The sequence below is a fragment of the Leptonychotes weddellii genome, chromosome 13 (genome assembly GCF_054177405.1).
Source record: "Leptonychotes weddellii isolate Sample4059 chromosome 13, ASM5417740v2, whole genome shotgun sequence".
NCBI classification, from domain to species: Eukaryota; Metazoa; Chordata; class Mammalia; order Carnivora; family Phocidae; genus Leptonychotes; species Leptonychotes weddellii.
In genome coordinates, this window is record NC_138381.1 from 33,927,111 (window position 1) to 33,945,829 (window position 18,719).

Here is an 18,719-nt window from a genome sequence, read left to right on the forward strand (position 1 = left end):
TCTACACAAAAATAGACATCAAGGCAGTAGACAAACCATCTCTCTTCAGCCAGGTTTCATCTGCCCAAGAATAGCACTAGCTGGTAAAGCTGACCTGTAAGATGGTTGTTTCAGATGGTGGTACAAAGCAACCTACAAACACCAGGGCTGTAGAATACGAAATTACTGTGTCTTCAACAACTCTGTCTAGAATATAAAAACCTATCTTAGAAAACATCAAGAAAAAAATGGTATAAAATAATTTTGTCCCTGTTCTCAGAATGAACTGTGATTTTAGGAGGGCATTAAAATATTAGGAAATAACTTTAAAATTATAGAAAACTCATGTAAAACCATTTTTTTTTAAAGATTTTATTTATTTATTTGAGAGAGAGAGAATGAGAGACAGAGAGCACGAGAGGGAGGAGGGTCAGAGGGAGAAGCAGACTCCCCGCTGAGCAGGGAGCCCGATGCGGGACTCGATCCTGGGACTCCAGGATCATGACCTGAGCCGAAGGAAGTCGCCTAACCAACTGAGCCACCCAGGCGCCCCATGTAAAACCATTTTTAAAAACAAATCCTGCCTAATGTTTGCCAAATAACTAAGCTCTTTATTTTTTTAATGTGTTTTTTTTTTTAAAAGATTTTATTTATTTATTTATTTGACAGAGAGAGACACAACAAGAGCAGGAACACAAGCAAGGGAAGTGGGAGAGGGAGAAGCAGGGAGACCGACGCGGGGCTCGATCCCAGGACCCTGGTATCATGACCTGAGCCGAAGGCAGACGCTTAATGACTGAGCCACCCAGGCACCCCTTATCATGTGTTTTTGACAGAGCGTGCATGTGTGCAAGTGGGCGGTGGATGGGGGGGTAGAGGGAGAGAGAATCCTAAGTAGGCTCCACACCCAGCCCGGACTCGAGGTGGGGCTCGATCTCATGACCCAGAGATTATGACCTGAGTCGAAATCAAGAATCGGATGCTTAACCGACTGAGCCACCCAGGCGCCCGAGAGAGAGACAATCTTAAGCAAGCTCCACACTCAGCACGGAGCCTGATGCGGGGCTCGATCTCACAATCTTGTGATCATGACCTGAACCACAATCAAGAGTCTGGCACTTAAGTAACTGAGGCACCAAGGTGCCCCAAAGCTCTTTAAATATTAGGGTTGATAGATTTCAAAAACTGTCAGTGACAAGCGTAATAAAACCTATAATACAAGTAAAGATGTATAACCCCCATATACAATTTTAAATGTTTAAAAATCATAAATTATAAAACTCTTAGAATCAATTCTACTTACCTACTGTCTCTGGAAAAAAAAAAAAAAAGAGCAACCAACAGATTTGGGAATTGGGATGTTCAGGGGTCAGCAGAAAGCAGCAGAGTTCTGGAGGTAGCAATTACCCTGTGTGCATGGCAGAGTTAACACAAAGAGCAGGTAAGGAGATATCTAGTGGACCTGATTATAAATATCATTCAGTTACCTGAGCCCTATTTTAGTATAAAATGATGCTTTAAAGAAAAGTTAAAATGGGAAAAAATTTTTTTCATGCTGTTTAGTTTTCAAATTAAGAATATTAAGTTATACAGAACACCATCTATAACATATTTTTGCTGGGGTGAGGTGGTAGGGGCAGGGGGAAGATCCTGAACTTGATCAAGCCTCCAGACCTACCTACCAATTCAAAGAAAATATAGGGCACTGAAGGACATGACAAAAAGTGTTAAAGGGATGCAAATACTGACTGCGGGAAACTGGGAAAAAGAAACAACCAATTTCTTCGTCAACAACAACAAAAAGATTAAAAGGGAGGACAGAGAAAAAGAGGTATCCATGTACCCATGTATCCATGCCACAAGACTAGTCTTAAATTGACAACTGCTGAAGCCAGACGGTGGGTATATGGGAGTTTTATTTTCTCTACTTTGGTTTATGTTTGACATTTTCCATGGGAGTTGGGGGAGCATGAAGGAGGACTCCAGGAATTACTACTGTAAGGACTAGTAAGTATAAACTTGATTGCTTACAGAATAAGAGACTGTATGGCCAGAATGTTAAAATCTTGCCCCATCATTATGGAGTAAAACTCTGGCTTTAAGATCTTAAAGAAACATGAGGCGCCTGGGTGGCTCAGTTGTTAAGCGTCTGCCTTCGGCTCGGGTCATGATCCCAGGGTCCTGGGATCGAGCCCCACATCAGGCTCCCTGCTCCGCCTACGTCTCCCTCTCTCACTCCCCCTGCTTGTGTTCCCTCTCTCGCGGGATCTCTCTCTGTCAAATAAATAAATAAAATCTTTAAAAAAAAGTCTTAAAGAAGCAGACAAAACTGTACAAGATATACAATCCTGATGTTGCAACATTTTACTGATTTGACCACTTGGTACTTACTAATAATCTGAATATCTAGTATAATGCCCACATTATATCATTTAACCTACTGGTACACATGAGATTTCCAAGCTACAGTGGAAATTACCAAGAATTATATGACTATTACATGACTTACAGAATCCACCACAATACTCTAATTGAGAAATTATAATATCCTAAAGAATTAAATGGACTAGTCAATTAGGTTTCTTTGGCAAAGAACTCAGGATAACATGCATGTGGATAATGAATAGATTTTCACTACTAATGTGCTTGCAGATTAAATGGTTAAGCATTAATTTCCCATGCATTCTACTTACCAGTCTTTTATGTAAATTAAAAGTGAGTTCAGTGAAATTTTTGTTTGAGAACAACCAAAATGGGTTTTGGATATCATTTTCTGAACTGAAAGAAAATTTTTCTTGGCATAAAATTTTACATGCAGTTCATTTCTAACAATCAAATCAACTTTGACAAGGGAGAGACCAAAATGTTAATCCAAAGTATTATGTGAGAACAAATGGTTTTTATATTTCAGGTAAACGCCATTTAAAAGACAATAAAGTGTCATATTTTAAGAACTTAATTACCAAGAAAACTACAGATTCACTCTAAATGCCACCAGATCATATCAATATACACAAACCACATGATATACCTTTGAACGTACTTTAATAAATCTTAGAAATTTTTAATTTGTGTTTTTCTCATGTAAGTAGAATAAAGAAGTATAAAGTTATAATATCCTTGGGGGAAAAATACTAATAAAAGGCTAAAATCATTTCTCCCAAATGATTTTATCTTATTACACAATTATCACCTTTACTGTTTTTAGGCATTATATTTTACCTATCCCAAAATATTTTTTCCACATTTTAACAATCTTGGAAAATAGGATGTGGCTTACAATGGTAACTGGAATGTTACTGCTTTCTTAGTAGTATATAAAATATTAAGTATTCTATAAACAAAAGTATGTAAGATGATGACGAAATACAACAAATTACCTGATTTTTTAACATCAAGATTATAGGGGCGCCTGGTTGGCTCAGTGGATTAAGCGTCCGACTCTGATTTCAACTTAGGTCATGATCTCAGGGTTATGAGATAGAGGTTGGCATCAGGCTCCGCGCTGAGCGTGGAGCCTGCTTAAGATTCTCTCTCTCCCTCTGCCCTCCCACTCCCCCCTCATGCGCACGTGTGCTCTCTCTCCCTCTCTCTCTCAAAAAAAAGACATATCAGAATTATATAGCAAAATTCACTGATAACTCTCTGCTACCTCAAATCCTTATCTGTTTCAAACCTCGTTCCAATTTTATGTTTGATTTATTTGTAATGTGTTCAGTATATAAAACTCTATACATGCAAAAAAAATTATAAATTTCTGAAAGCCTTTACTAATATTTTTAAGTTTTTAATCACCAGGCTTCCTGATGTTTGATAGTTGAAATAATTCTAGCATACACACATGAAAACTTGAATCATCAACATCTTAATGATCTGAAAATTAAGTATAGTGTTGGCACAAAAGATCAATTCCTACTTGAAACTGCATCTGTAAAAATACTGAATATTCTATACAACATCCAAATCCATAAATTGAGCGAATGAGCTAATGTGGAAGGCAGAAGGGCAAAAAAATATTCCCAGGACACAACCCACACTAACCCCAGTTTCTCAAGGGGAGCCTCTCTAACTCTGTAGCAAGAGAAGAATTTTGCTATTCTCACCTGGGGTATAAAATGCCAAGTATAAAACTATGAGACAGGAACTGCTCAGGAAAACAAAACAAACCAAAACCAACCCCTCTGTAATCACAAAGACTGGCCCACTGTTACCTGAAGTAGGGCAAGTAACAAGTAAATCCTAGAAAACGGATTATCAATGATAATCTTTTAAGAGATTCAACATTATGATAAAGTTAATCGGCCATTCCACTTAAAAACAGACCCCTTTATTCACAACATAAAGATGAGAATTTGATAAATTTCACCAAATAGGCACTGTAAAGCAGTTCAAACAATGTTCAGAAATGAGATCTTTATGGGTGCCTGGGTGGCTTAGTCATTAGGCATCTGCCTTCGGCTCAGGTCATGATCTCACGGTCCTGTGATCGAGCCCTGCATCGGGCTCCCTGCTCCGCGGGAGGCCTGCTTCTCCCTCTCCCACTCCCCCTGCTTGTGTTCCCTCTCTCGCTGTGTCTCTGTCAAATAAATAAATAAAATCTTAAAAAAAAAAAAAAAAAGAAATGAGATCTTTATAATACTGAAACGGTAATTCTGGAGGGTCCTATCTGTTCATTGTTTTTTGCCTTTTGCTTTTTTGGTTTTTCAAATGCCATAAAAACCAAAGATCCTGGAGACTTCATGGTACTATCAAGAGACCTCCACTCTTCGGATGACTGGGTACACCTGTCTCCACGTCCTCGCTGCCCTCAGCTATGTGTCCTCTCCCAGCCACTTCAGTGTCAGTTCCTCAGGGACCGCTGCAAGCCCTTCCCAGCCTTATGCTGAGAACCCGCTGACTTCAGGGCACTGGCACCACCCACAACCTCCCAGCTCCTACTGCACTGAAACTTCACAGGGAGATTTTTCAAGCCGTTCTTTCTTAGCATCGACTGTCCCGCTTCCTCAAATCATCTTCCCCCTCTTTCCCTTTAACTCCTTAAGCTACAAGGAACAAAGTTGCAAAGGGAGGCCTTAAAGCCCCATCTGGAACTGCCAGCCTCCCACTCCATCTCCTTTCATACTGTCTCCTCACCTTCGGGCGTACTGCTCAGTCCTTCTCCCTTGTGCTTCTCTCCTTCTCAGTTGTCCCACCCAACACCCAATCCCCACCCTGGCCATTGTAAAGCTTCTTCATTGCCTTTCTCCACAACACACAGGCCCCTTCACTGGACTTAAATCTGCCCTCCCCCAGAGCCTGCTAGCCTCACAAACCTCTTTTGGGAGAACTGGTCATTCTTTCTCAGGAGGTCCTGATGAGGGCTCACAGCTCCATGCTGTTACTCCCAGACCATTTCTACTTTAGGTAGTACTTTTGTACTTTGTAGAAAAGCCACTTCTTGTCTTTGATGCTCATGCCACAGTGGCTTTCAGAACTGTATTAACCTTGGCAATTTCTTCAAATACAATCCTTTTCTTATGGCTCTGATACCATACTGTCTCATGTGCTAAGAATGTGCTCCTTCAGGTATTACATTTGTCCCTTGTATTTTAAACCTTCCCCTCGCAGTACATAAAAAATACACGCATACATATGACTTTGCCTCCATTCCTTTAACTACTGCACTACACCTTTTCTTCTTTGTTTTTTTCTTTTTGTTAAGATTTTATTTTTAAGTAATCTCTTTACCCAATGTGGGGCTCAAACTCACAACCGCGAGATCAGGAGTTGCATGCTCCACTGACTGAACTAGCCAGGCACGCCAACAACCCCTTTCCTCTGTGTCCAATCTTCCTAAAAGAATAAGCTACACTGTGTCTCTACTCCTTCATGGGTACATCAAATCCACTGCCACTGAAACAGCATCTGCCAGGGTCAAAAAAAAAACCCCATTACCAAACAGAAAGAAACACCTTATCTTTATCTCAGGTAAAATCTCTGACAAACAACACTCCTGGGTTTTCATGACCGCCCTCCCTCTGGTGTCTCCTTCCACCTCTCACTTCCTGAGAAGCCTCTCTTCCTTTACTGACTTCCATGATGCTCTCCAACACTGGGTCTGTCTCTTCTAAGTCTACACATGCTCCTGGCGCAGTCTTCTGCACAGACAAGGCTTACACTACCACCTACATTCTGCACCTTGAACATCCCTACCAGCACTTCCAAGTCAAATACTACCAACCCAGCTCTTCCTGCTACCTTCCATCAAAGCTGCTCTACCTCTGGGGGCCTATCTCCTGTCAACTCACCAAACAGGGAAACCTGAGAGGGATCTTAAACTCCCCCTTTATTACTACCTACATTCAGTGGCTCCCCACGTTATAGAAATTCCACCACTTACATACTTCTCATATATATTGTTTTCCTTTCTAGTTCAGTATCACTTTAGTGTAGTCCCCAAGAACTTCTCTAAACTGTCACAATAGCCGCGCAGCTAGTCTCTTCCACTATGTCAGCCACATGACCACCAAAAGCTTTCTTCTCAAAGTCTGGATCCCATCAGGTTACTTACTTGTTTAAAATCCTTCAATGGCATGCCAAAACCCTCAGCATGCTATAAAAGGCCTTCTGTGATGTGGCCTTTGCCAACCTCCCAAGCTTCATCTGTGCTCCTTCCTCACGTTCTCTATCCATCAACTCTGTTCTGTCACTTCCTTATCTTGCACATGCTTCTTTCCCTTGTTTATTCATCAAACCTAACAAAAACCTGCTCACCCTGACACTGCTCAGCATGAGCATTATTTCCTTACTGCACCCTCTCAGACACGTGTTCCTTCCATTCTGCTCTTAGGCACATCTCTACAACGCTATTTATTCTATCAGTATTTTACTATTATTCTTTCTCTCCCGTTGGACTGAGTTCCCTGAAGGGAGGAATTTTCTCTTATGTTTTTTGTTGTTGAGCTGTGTATCACTAGCTCTTAATACACTGCCTAGCACATATCAGAGTTTTAAAAACATTCACCAATGGGGCACATGGGTGGCTCAGGCGGTTGAGTGTCCGACTCTTGACTTCGGCTCGGGTCGTGATCTTGGGGTTGTGGGATCGAGCCCCATGTCAGGCTCTGCGTTCAGTGGGGAGTCTGCTTTTCTACCTCTCCTTCTGCCCCTCTCCCCACTCCCACTCTCTCTCTCAAATAAATAAGTAAATCTTTTTTTTGAAAAACTGCCTAGGATGCCTAGAAAGGAAAATGCAAATAAACAAATATCCATTAAATTCCTGAATATAAGTACAGACTATACCTTAAATAGAAAACAAAATATATTCCTTAAAAACCAAAATAAACATAGGTCCAGATTAGCAATAGCCTCCACTAAGAGTGAAATGAACATACACTCTGTCTTTTCCGGGTCAGGTTCTGCACTCAGCGGGGAGTCTGCTTCTCTCCTCTCTCCCTCTAACCCTCCTGCTGCTCATACTCTCTCTCTTAAATAAATAAATAAATCTTTTTTTAATATATATTTTATTTCTTTATTTGACAGAGAGAGACACAGCGAGAGAGGGAACACAAGCAGGGGGAGTTGGAGAGGGAGAAGCAGGCTTCCCGCTGAGCAGAGAGCCCGATGCGGGGCTCGATCCCAGGACCCTGGGAAGGCAGACGCTTAACGACTGAGCCACCCAGGCACCCCTAAATAAATAAATCTTAAAAAAAGAAAAAAAACATTCACCAAGTGGATCTTCACACACTAAAAGTCCTATTCTTTCTTACTTTCGTGTCTTTGCATTTAAAATAGAACACCATGAGCTCCCACTATAAATGGCAATGAATTAAAGTGGAGGGGAAAGCTACTCTGTTCTATTTGGGAAAAGAGTATCTGAGCTACTGGTGGATGGTAATACCCGCCTTTTGAGTAAAATGTAGACAGAGTTATAGCTCTAACAAAAGTTAAGGAGGCGCATTCTGTCACCCAACAAAGTTACTAAACAGCAGAGCCACAGAGTAAAGCAGGAAAGTCAGCAAATTAATAGGCTGACTTTGAATTAAAGTATATTTTATTAAAACTTAAGGGGAGGGGCGCCTGGGTGGCTCAGTCGTTAAGCATCTTCCTTTGGCTCAGGTCATGATCCCAGGGTCCTGGGATCGAGCCCCACATCAGGCTCCCTGCTCAGCGGGAAGCCTGCTTCTCCCTCTCCCATTCCCCCTGCTTGTGTTCCCTCTCTCGCTGTGTCTCTGTCAAATAAATAAATAAAATCTTAAAAAAAAAAAAAAAAACTTAAGGGGAAAGTGAAAATTAAAAAGTCAGCGGTTAGCCTAGGTATTACTAGAGCCCAGTGTTAGCCAATGAGCCTAATTTTAGGCAAATTTCCCAAGAAGAAATAAACAGGACTGGTTAAACAATCTCATCTATAAAAATTACAGTAAGTAGGCACAGTTAACCAATACAAACAAATACTTTTAGATTATAAACTTTAGGGGACCAGGTGCTCTCATTATAAAAATACAAAAAATTTAAATAATGATCACATACTCAAAGCTTACATTAAAACAGTAGTCATTCACATGTAATTCCTAAAAACAGAATCACTATACAGCCAGATTTTCTATAACTAATCATACAGAGTTCAGAGCTCCGAAGAGCTGAATTATTGACTCATAATGCAAAGTCATTTTCATTATGTTTAAAAAAATAAAAAGCAAGGGCACCTGGGTGGCTTAATTGGTTAAGTGTCCAACTCTTGATTTCGGCTCAGGTCCTGATCTCAGGGTCATGAGATCCAGCTTCAAGACAGGCTCTGCGCTCAGCGAGGAGTCTGCTTCCCCTCTCCCTCTCCCTGCCCGCCCCAGCCCACCCACATGCACTCTCTCTCAAATGAATAAATCTTTAAAAAAATAAAAATAAAAATGGGCGCCTGGGTGGCTCAGCTGGTTAAGCGACTGCCTTCGGCTCAGGTCATGATCCTGGAGTCCCAGGATCGAGTCCCGCATCGGGCTCCCTGCTTGGCAGGGAGTCTGCTTCTCCCTCTGACCCTCCCCAACTCCTGCTCTCTCTCTCTCATTCTCTCTCTCAAATAAATAAATAAAATCTTTAAAAAAATAAAAATAAAAATAATTTAAAAATAAAAAGCAACATTTGTTTGTTGGTTTGAACACAAGGGGTTCAAAACTGAATTTTCCAAGTGTCCACTGCCAAATATGTTAGTTTTTCCAACCCAGGCCTTCATATTTGTGTTTCCTTTCTTTTCCATACCAAATACTGCAATCTCACTGCAGCCTCTATTATACAGCCTCATCTTTACAAAAGCCCTCCCTAAAAGTGCTAACTGGAGCTATCTACAGCATTAACAAAAAGAACTTTCCAGATCATATCCATCTAAAAGGATTTCCCTCAAAACTGAGATGGGAAGGCAAGGAACAAACATCTTTTGATACCAGATACTGTAATTTTAACACTCAGCATTTCTGGCATTACACTAATGCCATACAATTTTGTTGGTTCCAACTACTAGTCATTATTAGTTTAATAATAGTTGATATTAGTTTTTCCACATTACTTGGTAACACAACTTGCAGAAAATTAACCACGTGTAACACTGAACACAAATAATGAATTTAGTAATTCTACACATGATACTTTAATATTTTATCTGTTGGAAGAACCCACTGGAAAACTGTTGGTAATATGATCATCATCTTCTAGGAAGCCAGGGATTACTATTAATCTAAAAAAATTAAAATTTTATAGTATCTAAATTAGTGAACAAACCAGTAATATACTTATTAAAACAGATGTATTATTATAAAATATCACTCACCATCCCCAGCAGGAAGTCCTCGCTCCTTTTTTTCATCACATTTGTTGCATTCACTGAAGTAAAGCAGCAGGAACATATCCAAGAGTACCCAAATCAAGGAGGTGGCTAGGACCACCTTGCAATATGCAAATTTTCTCATGGCACTTAATCAAATGCAAAATTTTAAAATATATATATATATAAATATACAAAGATCATGAAAATTATTCCAATCCAGTTTCATCAGAAATCACGTTCATAACCTATAGAGACAAAAAAAAAAAGATTAACTTAAAAATATCAGAACCTTAAAAATGAACTGTAAGATTAATTTAACATGCATATGAAATTTTACTATTCAGAATAAGTTTAAAAATCAGACTTAAAAAATACTTGTAAAATACATAAAAATTAATAGTGTCAAGAACGTATACAAATAACTCCTACAAATAAACATACAACAATCCAAAAGAAAAATGGGTAAAGGATATAAACAAGCACTTTGCAGAAAGGAAACCTGAATAGCCAATAAATGTGAAAAAGCACTCAATTAAGTATAATTGGGAAAATGCAAATTAAAACAATAGTGAGCTACTGTATCATACCCATCAAACACAAAGGGTTTAACTCCCTTCTATTCAACTGCTACATTAAAAATGCTAAGCCATTAATTGCCACAGGAGTTTAAGAAACCAGCGATTCTCAGTCCCATTTCGACCACTCACATTCAGTTCCCAGGTCCCAAGGAGCAATAGGAGTTCTCCTAGTTTTGTATCACAGTAGTTTATTGGGCTAATTCTTATCTCTCGCCCATTGAATCCCATTCTAAAAACACCAAATGGTCACCAGCCATTCAGAAACACTCAGGGAAAGTATAATGGAGAAGAAAAGAGGATCATAAGATCTGAGACCTAATCCTGGCTCTGACAGTAATTTTACAGACTTCCCTGATCTTTAGTTTCTGTTCTCCCACCCGTGCCCCTCAATCTGTTCAAATATCATGAGAAAATGACTGGAAAACTGTCACCAAATTTGGCAAGTCATTTGGGACAGTCTGACTAGTAACATTTCTGCTACATAAGCAGCTCATCTTGGGGAGCTCTAGAGCAGACTGAGGGACCTCAGAGAGGTCGGGAGTCATTCTGATGAACAGCAGACACGGAAGCTCAAAGGCCTGTGTCATTGCTGACCAGGAGGGAGACAAGCCAAGTGCATTTAGATGAAGTGGATTGAGGAAACACACACTTTGCACGTGTGCCTCACAATGAAAGCCAAATGAGCAGATGCTCTGAGGGACTGCGTTGATGGGCAACACAGCAGCTTCTCAAAGGGCACCTTAAGGTTCCATGGTGGGCAGCAGAGGTATTTACCCGAACAGTTCAGGCCAGGCCAGAGAGTTTATCTATGAAAAAGATATAATACTTCTTGCCTGCTTCACGAGGTTGCTAGACAGCAACCTGAAAAGCACCCCCAAAAATCCTAAGTGATACTTATAAAGTATTATTTGTGCTCTGTTCTCTGTGACTTTTGCTCTCTTGCCTATATTCCTCCTTTCATCAAACCAACATTTCCTGATTGCACAATGAACAGGGATGTCTGTTACTGTTGTGTTCTTGCCTCAAAATTGTACTTACTCAATATTTGATATCGTGTCACGTGCAGTGAGCAACTACTGATGACTATGGTAACCACGGTGAGGGGAGGACCAAAAACATTACACTGCACAGCCTCATGGAGCAGTAGTTCTCTCCAGAAAAGCTAGATAGATATAAATTTATATTTTGAGCTAGTTTCCATGAAAAGCTACCTCTTTTGGTCCCTGGCAAAGGAAACAATCTGACCGCTGTACAGTATCTGAAATCCAAAAGTAACTTTATGTTCTTGAAAACCTGATTTTTTTTTTTTAATGCTTACAGCCCAGATTACTTCAATGCAAATCTCCATTACTTTGTATTCATTCCTATTTAATTTTTCCAAGGCAGCACAATTAGATTCAAAAATTGAAGATGAAGTTCAGTGGGTATGTATGTGTTTGGAAGAAGGAATATGGAGGAAGCAGGAGGTGTTGGCAGAAAGGAAGATAAAGGAGAGGCAAAAAGTCTTCCAGACCTTGGGTTAGGCAACGTTTCCTTAGATAGAACAAAACAAAACAAAACAAAAAGCACAAATCGTAAGACTGATTAAATGGACTTCACAATTATAATCTTCTTCAAAAGACAGTTAAGAAAATAAAAAAACAAGTCACAGATTGGGAAAAAATACTTACAAATTAAATATCTGATAAATGACTCGTATCCAGAATATATAAAGAACTCTCAAAATACAATTTAAAAAAACCCAATCCAATAAAAGAGGCAAAAAGTTTGAAAGGTCTTGTCACCAAAAAAGCGATACAGATGGCAAATGAACACATGAAAAGTTGCTCAACATCATTAGCTTTTAGGGAACTGCTATTTGAGACCACAATAAAACACCACTATGTGCCAATCTATACGGCTAAAGGGAAAAAGAAAAATACCAAGTGCTAGCTAGGATTTGCGGCAACTGGAACTGTAATATGTTGCCAGTAGAAATGCAAAATGGTACAGTCCCTCTGGAAAACAAGTTTGGCAGTTTCTTTCTACAAGAATCTGCAATTCCATTCTTAGCTATTTACTTAAGAGAAAGGAAAACATATGTCTACACAAAGATCTGTACACAAATCTTTATAGCAGCTTAATCATAACCATTAAAATCTGGAATCCAAATGTCCATCACCTCGTGAATGGATAAACTGTAGTACACTAAACAGTGAAATACTAATCCAGCAACAAAAAGAACTCTTGATATATATGCAATAATATGGATGAATATAAAAAGCATTAAGCTAAGAGAAAGTAGCCACAAAAATGCTGTGTACCATACACTGCATGATTCCACTTACGGGGCAATCTGGCAAAGGCAAAACTATGGGGACAGAAATCAATGAGTGGTTACCAGGGGCTGTGGAGGAAGGAGAGAACTGCCCAGAAAGGAGAGTGAAGGAACCTGTGATCATGAAAACATTCCATATCTTGCTTGTGATGGTGGTCAGACAACTATGTCCGTTTGTCCAAACTTATAAAACTATAGCTAAAAGGGTGAGTTTCTGTGAATTCAACCTCAATCCCCTTAAAAATAGATAAATATGGGGGAATACTTCAAAGAAACAATGTCGATTTTAGAAGGCGACAAATGGTGTACATTTCCTCAAATGAAACATACCAGAATTTATCTTGGAAGTCACTTAAAGCTCAGAGTTTTTGTCCCAACAATAGATTAAAACCTTCCATTTGAAATGCATTTGACTGCCTTATTTTAAAAGTTATAATATCAGAATTTATGTGAAACTATAGTGATCAATTCTATCCGTAAACTTTTGATTCTACCCTACGTATCATACTGTCAAGTTCCTCCCAAGACTGATCAGCATTTTCTAGGGCTAAATAATTATTTTCTCCTACCCCTCATACTTCTAACCAAGGCTCTCCGGAAATTTCAAGCCTAAGAAGACAGCTCAACAGTCAGTACCTTTAGGAGAAAATGGAAGCTTCATTACCTTGGACCTAAAGCTTCAGACTTCTGGGTACATTACAGTGCTTATCTCCCCTCTCACAAGAACACGGTACCCTTGGCTCCTAGGATCACTAACTCTGCATCGTATGACACAACAGAGGTAGGAGAGACAGGACGTTTCTATAGATCTATTCATTTAATCTGTAGCTGGAACTTCTGCCAAAAAAACTAAAAGACTTAAAAATATGATAATCCTCCTCTAAATAGTAAGGAGAAGCTAAATTATTTTATTTATTATATATTCTATTTACTCTGTTTCTCAATCAGAACCATAATCAATCATATTCATTCACTTATTAATTTGTTCAATGCACACAAACTCAGTAAATACAGGAAATGTGTCAAATGCACGGAATAAAAAAGTGAACAGAATGCACACCCCTTGCCCTTATGAAATTTAGAGTTGGCTCCAGGAAAGCAGGGATTAGTCAAACAGTCACATATACATAAAATTTCACTGGTGATAATTGTTTGGAAGGGAGGTACACAGCAATATAAACATCTGTATTACAAAGATCGAACTTTGTCAAAAAGGCTTCCCTGAGGAAAACATGATTTGAGGGGAAAATAAGCATTGGGGGCAGTGAGTAGCAAGGGCTCTATAGCAGGAAGGAGCCCAACACTGAAAGGTCAGGGGATCCAAGACAAAAGAAGAGGAAACTGTGATGTGAGATAAAACTGGAGCTGGATAAGAGTGGGCAGATTCAAGAGGGTATTCAGGGACAAACTCAACGGGATGCAAGGACAAATTAGATGGGGGGAAAGAGGAGGAAATCCTAGCTTATACCACTGGGTGCAGAGTGGTGCCAGTCATAGAAACAGGGACCAATAAAAGAGGACAAATTTTTGGAAGGAAGGAAGAAGCAAGATGGGAAGAAACTTAAGTTTGACTTTGGACATGTTAAGTATCAGGTAACCCTGATACCTTCAAGAAGAGATATTAACCACAGCTAAGGATACAAAAGTTTGGGGCCCAAAGGAGGGGTCTAAGGTAAAGATATACGAACAGAAGCCCTTGCTCCTATGCAACGTTGCTGGGGCAGACAGACTTTAAAAAATCAATATACAAAACAATTTTTGTGGAGTGTAATTTCCCTCCTAGCATGGGGCTGGATTTGGTGACTTGCTTCTAATCAACAGAATATGGTGGAAGTAATGGTGTGTGATTTCAAGGCCAGTCATAAAACACACGTCCTCCTAGCTTTCTCTCAGCTCACACTCTGGGGAAAGCCAGCACCAATGTCAGAAGGATACTTAAGCATCCTTATAAAAAGGTCCACATGGTAAGAAACTGAAGCCTCCTACCAACAAGCAGTACTATCATGCCAGGTATGGAAGTGAACCCCTTTGGAAGCAGTCCCAATCAACCCTTCAGATGGCTGAAGCTCCTGCTGACATTTTGACTGCAATATCCAGAAAGATCCTGAATCAACACCGCCCTGCTAAAGGGCTCCTGCATTCCTGACCCAAAGAAAATACAAGATAAAAAATGTCTATTGTTTGAAGCCATTAACTTCGGAGGTAATTCATCAATATTCATCAATATAAGATTTCAACAACAAAAAAGGCCTAGAAAGAAAATTCTTTAACCTACAGTAAAGATATTTAATGACAGGACTTGTTGACTTGTCATGCATTTCTGTAACATAAGATGACTTATGCATCCTTACTTCAATTTGACATCATACTAGAGTCTAAGCAATAAGACAAGAAAAGGAATAAGGATGACGGGGAGAAAAAGAGACAAAATTATCTGCAGACAGCATGATTTCTATACAGAAACTCTAAAAGAAATTAATAGATAAACTATTAGAGCTAATTCATGACTTCATCAAGGTTGCTGAATACAAGGGGCGCCTGGGTGGCTCAGTCGGTTAAGCATCTGCCTTTGGCTCAGGTCATGATCTCAGGGTCCTGGGATCAAGCCCCACATTGGGCTCCCTGCTCAGCGGGAAGCCTGCTTCTCCCTCTCCCACTCCCCCTGCTTGTGTTCCCTCTCTCGCTGTGTCTCTGTCAAATAAATAAAATCTAACAACAACAAAAAAAGTAAACAGTACTGGGTCATCCTGATAATAATTTAAGGACAAAACTTTCCCAGCTCCTCAAAGGCAACTTCTATTCCAAACTTACCATCCTCTCTTTTCCTGACATTTTTACCTTGCTGGTATCCTTAGCAATGCCTTCTTTACATTTGTCTGTTTCTGAACTACTTATAAATGGAAAAATCTGTCTTGCTTCTTTTCTTTAATACCGAGTTCCTGAGACCCGTCCATATGTTGCATGCAGTTACAGTCAATTAGTTTTCACTACTGAATAGTATTCCACTGGCTTAGCATACCACAGTTTATCCATTTTACGCTTAACAGACATGTGGTTCTTTCTAGGTTTCTATCATTACAAACAGTACTGTTATGAACATTCCTAAACATGTTTCCTGGCACACACGTGTAGGAGTAATGGGTGCAGGGCAGGGGTGGTAAACCTCTGCAAAGGGCAAGATGGTAAATATTTTAGGTTTTACAAGACAGAAGATCTGCAGTGTAAGCATTCAACCCTGGTACTATACCACCAAAGCAGCCATAAATGACACACAAACAAGTAAGTGTGACAGTATTCCAACAGAACTTTGTTTATGGACACTGAAATTTGAATTTCATGTAATTTCCACATTACAAATTACACAATTTTATTTCACAATTTAAATATGTTAAAAACCTTTTTTAACTCATGCATTTTCACACCAACCCCTAGAGTACACACATAAGGGTATTAGGTCATAGGGTATGCATATTTTCAGTATGACTAAATACGACCAATTTGTTTTCCCAGGTGGTTGAAGCAAAACAGTAAGCAAAATGAGAGCTCTGGTTGTGTTATATCCCTGGCAACACTTATTGATGTCAGACTTTCTTATTTTTTGACAATCTGGTGAGTGTGTAGTTGGTATCTTAACGTAGTTTTAATCTGCATTTCCCCACTGTCTCTGACATTACTGGTCATTCCATTTCCTCTTCTCTAATGTGCCTATGAAGTCTAGCCCATTATTCTATTCAGTGGGTTGTTCTTTTTCCAATTAGTTTGTAAAGATTTTTGTGCAGTCTGGACTCTAATCTTGTGTTGGCTACATGAACTCCAAGAATTTTTTCCCAGTTTACAGCTTGTCTTCTTAATAAGAGGTATCTTTTGTGGTTTACATTTTCTATGTCTTAAGAAATTCTCTAGGGGCGCCTGGGTGGCTCAGTCGTTAAGCCTTCAGCTCAGGTCATGATCTCAGGGTCCTGGGATCGAGCCCGGCATCAGGCTCCCTGCTCAGCGGGAAGCCTGCTTCTCCCTCTCCCACTCCCCCTGCTTGTGTTCCCTCTCTCACTGTCTGTCAAATAAATAAATAAAAATCTTTAAAAAAAAAAAATACATTATCTATCTAGAGATCATTAAAAATAATGTTCTAATGTCTAAAAATTCTTAAGTTTTACCTTTCAGGTTTAAGTAGAGATTCAATCTCACTTTCTTCTACGTGGATAACCAATTGTCCTGCCACAATGTGTAGAAAGTTCCTCTTACTAAAGCTGTGCATGCAATGCAAACTTTGTCATAAACCAGGTTTCCAGCATTCTATGTTCTGTTCCACTGGTCCATCTACCCTTACACTACATTGCTGTCTCACTTAGAGCTTTATAATAATTCTTGATATACACTAAAGAAGTCTTCTCACCTTGCACTACTTCTTGAGAAGGGTCTTGGCTACTTTTGACCAACTGATCTTCCTTAGGTATAACAACCATAATTACTAAAAATGATATTCCACCTACTGAAACAAGAAATCTAGTAGTTAAAAGTTTACATGTCTATGGTGGAACAATTCTACTGTTAGGATTAAATTAAATTAAAAAATGATACAAGTCATAGAAAAGAAGTTGGTGATGAGGAGTTCAAGTCAAGAGCCATTTAAAAGAAAAATTCCAGGGGCACCTGGGTGGCTCAGTCGGTTAAACATCCGCCCCTTGGTTTCAGCTCAGGTCATGATCTCAGTACCTGAGCCTGGCGTGGGGCTCTGCGTTCACCAGGGAGTCTGCTTGTTCCTTTCCCTCCCCTGACTTGCGCGCATTCTCTCTCTCTCCCTCCCTCTCTAAAATATATTTTTTAAAATGCTTAAAAAAATAAAGGAAAAATTCTGAAAATGTCTTACAAAATGACATCATTATTAAAATTAATGTACAGCACCTTTTATGTCTATTATATTGTTTAAAAAAAAAAGTTTCAGTATTTTAGAGTCACAGTTCATTCCATTCTATCTGGATATGTACTGAGTCTTGACCAACTACATTCCTGATACCAGGTCAGGTACCATAGATGGTACAAGCCTGAAGGCAATGATCCACACCATGGAAGCCCTTATCATAGAGTTAAACACCAATCTAAGAGACACACCATTCACATTACAAAAAGAAACATCAACTCAAGAAACCTGGCAGGAAAAAGACATACAGATAGGGAAGTTTCTAAATAGTTTTTATCAGAAGGCAGTATAAGATATTGAACTTCTCCGCAACAAGGTTTTCTTTTTTTTTTTTTAAGATTTTATTTATTTGACAGAGAGAGAGCACAAGCAGGTGGAGTGGCAGGCAGAGGGAGAAGCAGACTCCCCACGGAGCAGGAAGCCCGATGCGGGGCTCGATGCAGGGCTCCATCAGAGGACCCTGGGATCATGACGGAGCTGAAGGCAGTCGCTTAACCAACTGAGCCATCCAGGCGCCCCTGTCATTCTCTTTTGTTCTAAAGAACCCTGTAACTGCAGGACCCATACCTGTGGGTTCTTACTAAAAAGAAACTCCATGGTCAAGTAAGTTAGGGAAATGTTATATGCCCTGGGAGATTCATACTGCATATTACTGCCCTAAAGGTTCTGTGAAGTTCTGCAATAAAGAAACATATCTAACTTCATTAACTCGGAACTTCTCACTTTTAAGCATGGAACTTTCCCCATCTACTTTGTCTTTTTTGCACAACACAATACAGGTTTCAAATAGCAATAGATAAAGTAATAAAGATTGGTTTCAAATCCTGGAATCAGCCAATTTTTAAACAATGGGTTATTCTTTTTCTGCAAAACTGGTGTTTCTGCGCATCTGCAAATTCCATAAAAAAGAAATCCTATTGTGTTCACAAGGAAGATCTTCATAAAGTGGAGGTTAATTTTGTAATATCTTAACTGTTTATAGTTCATATTTCTGCACTATTCTTTTTTTTTAAATTTTTTTATTCTTATGTTAATCCCCATACATTACATCATTAGTTTTAGATGTAGTGTTCCATGATTCATTGTTTGTGCATAACACCCAGTGCTCCATGCAGAATGTGCCCTCCTCAATACCCA

General features: G+C 39.4%; 1 protein-coding gene across 1 annotated transcript in view; it reads right to left on the bottom strand.

Moving 5' to 3' along the window:
- Window positions 1–18,719, bottom strand: part of GALNT1 (polypeptide N-acetylgalactosaminyltransferase 1) — a 162,519-nt gene that overhangs the window by 93,737 nt on the left and 50,063 nt on the right. The window contains exon 3 of the mRNA XM_081802511.1: window positions 9,773–10,014. Within this exon, the coding sequence (XP_081658637.1) occupies window positions 9,773–9,911 (139 nt within the window). The 5' untranslated portion in view covers window positions 9,912–10,014. The remainder of the gene's footprint in view (window positions 1–9,772; window positions 10,015–18,719) is intronic.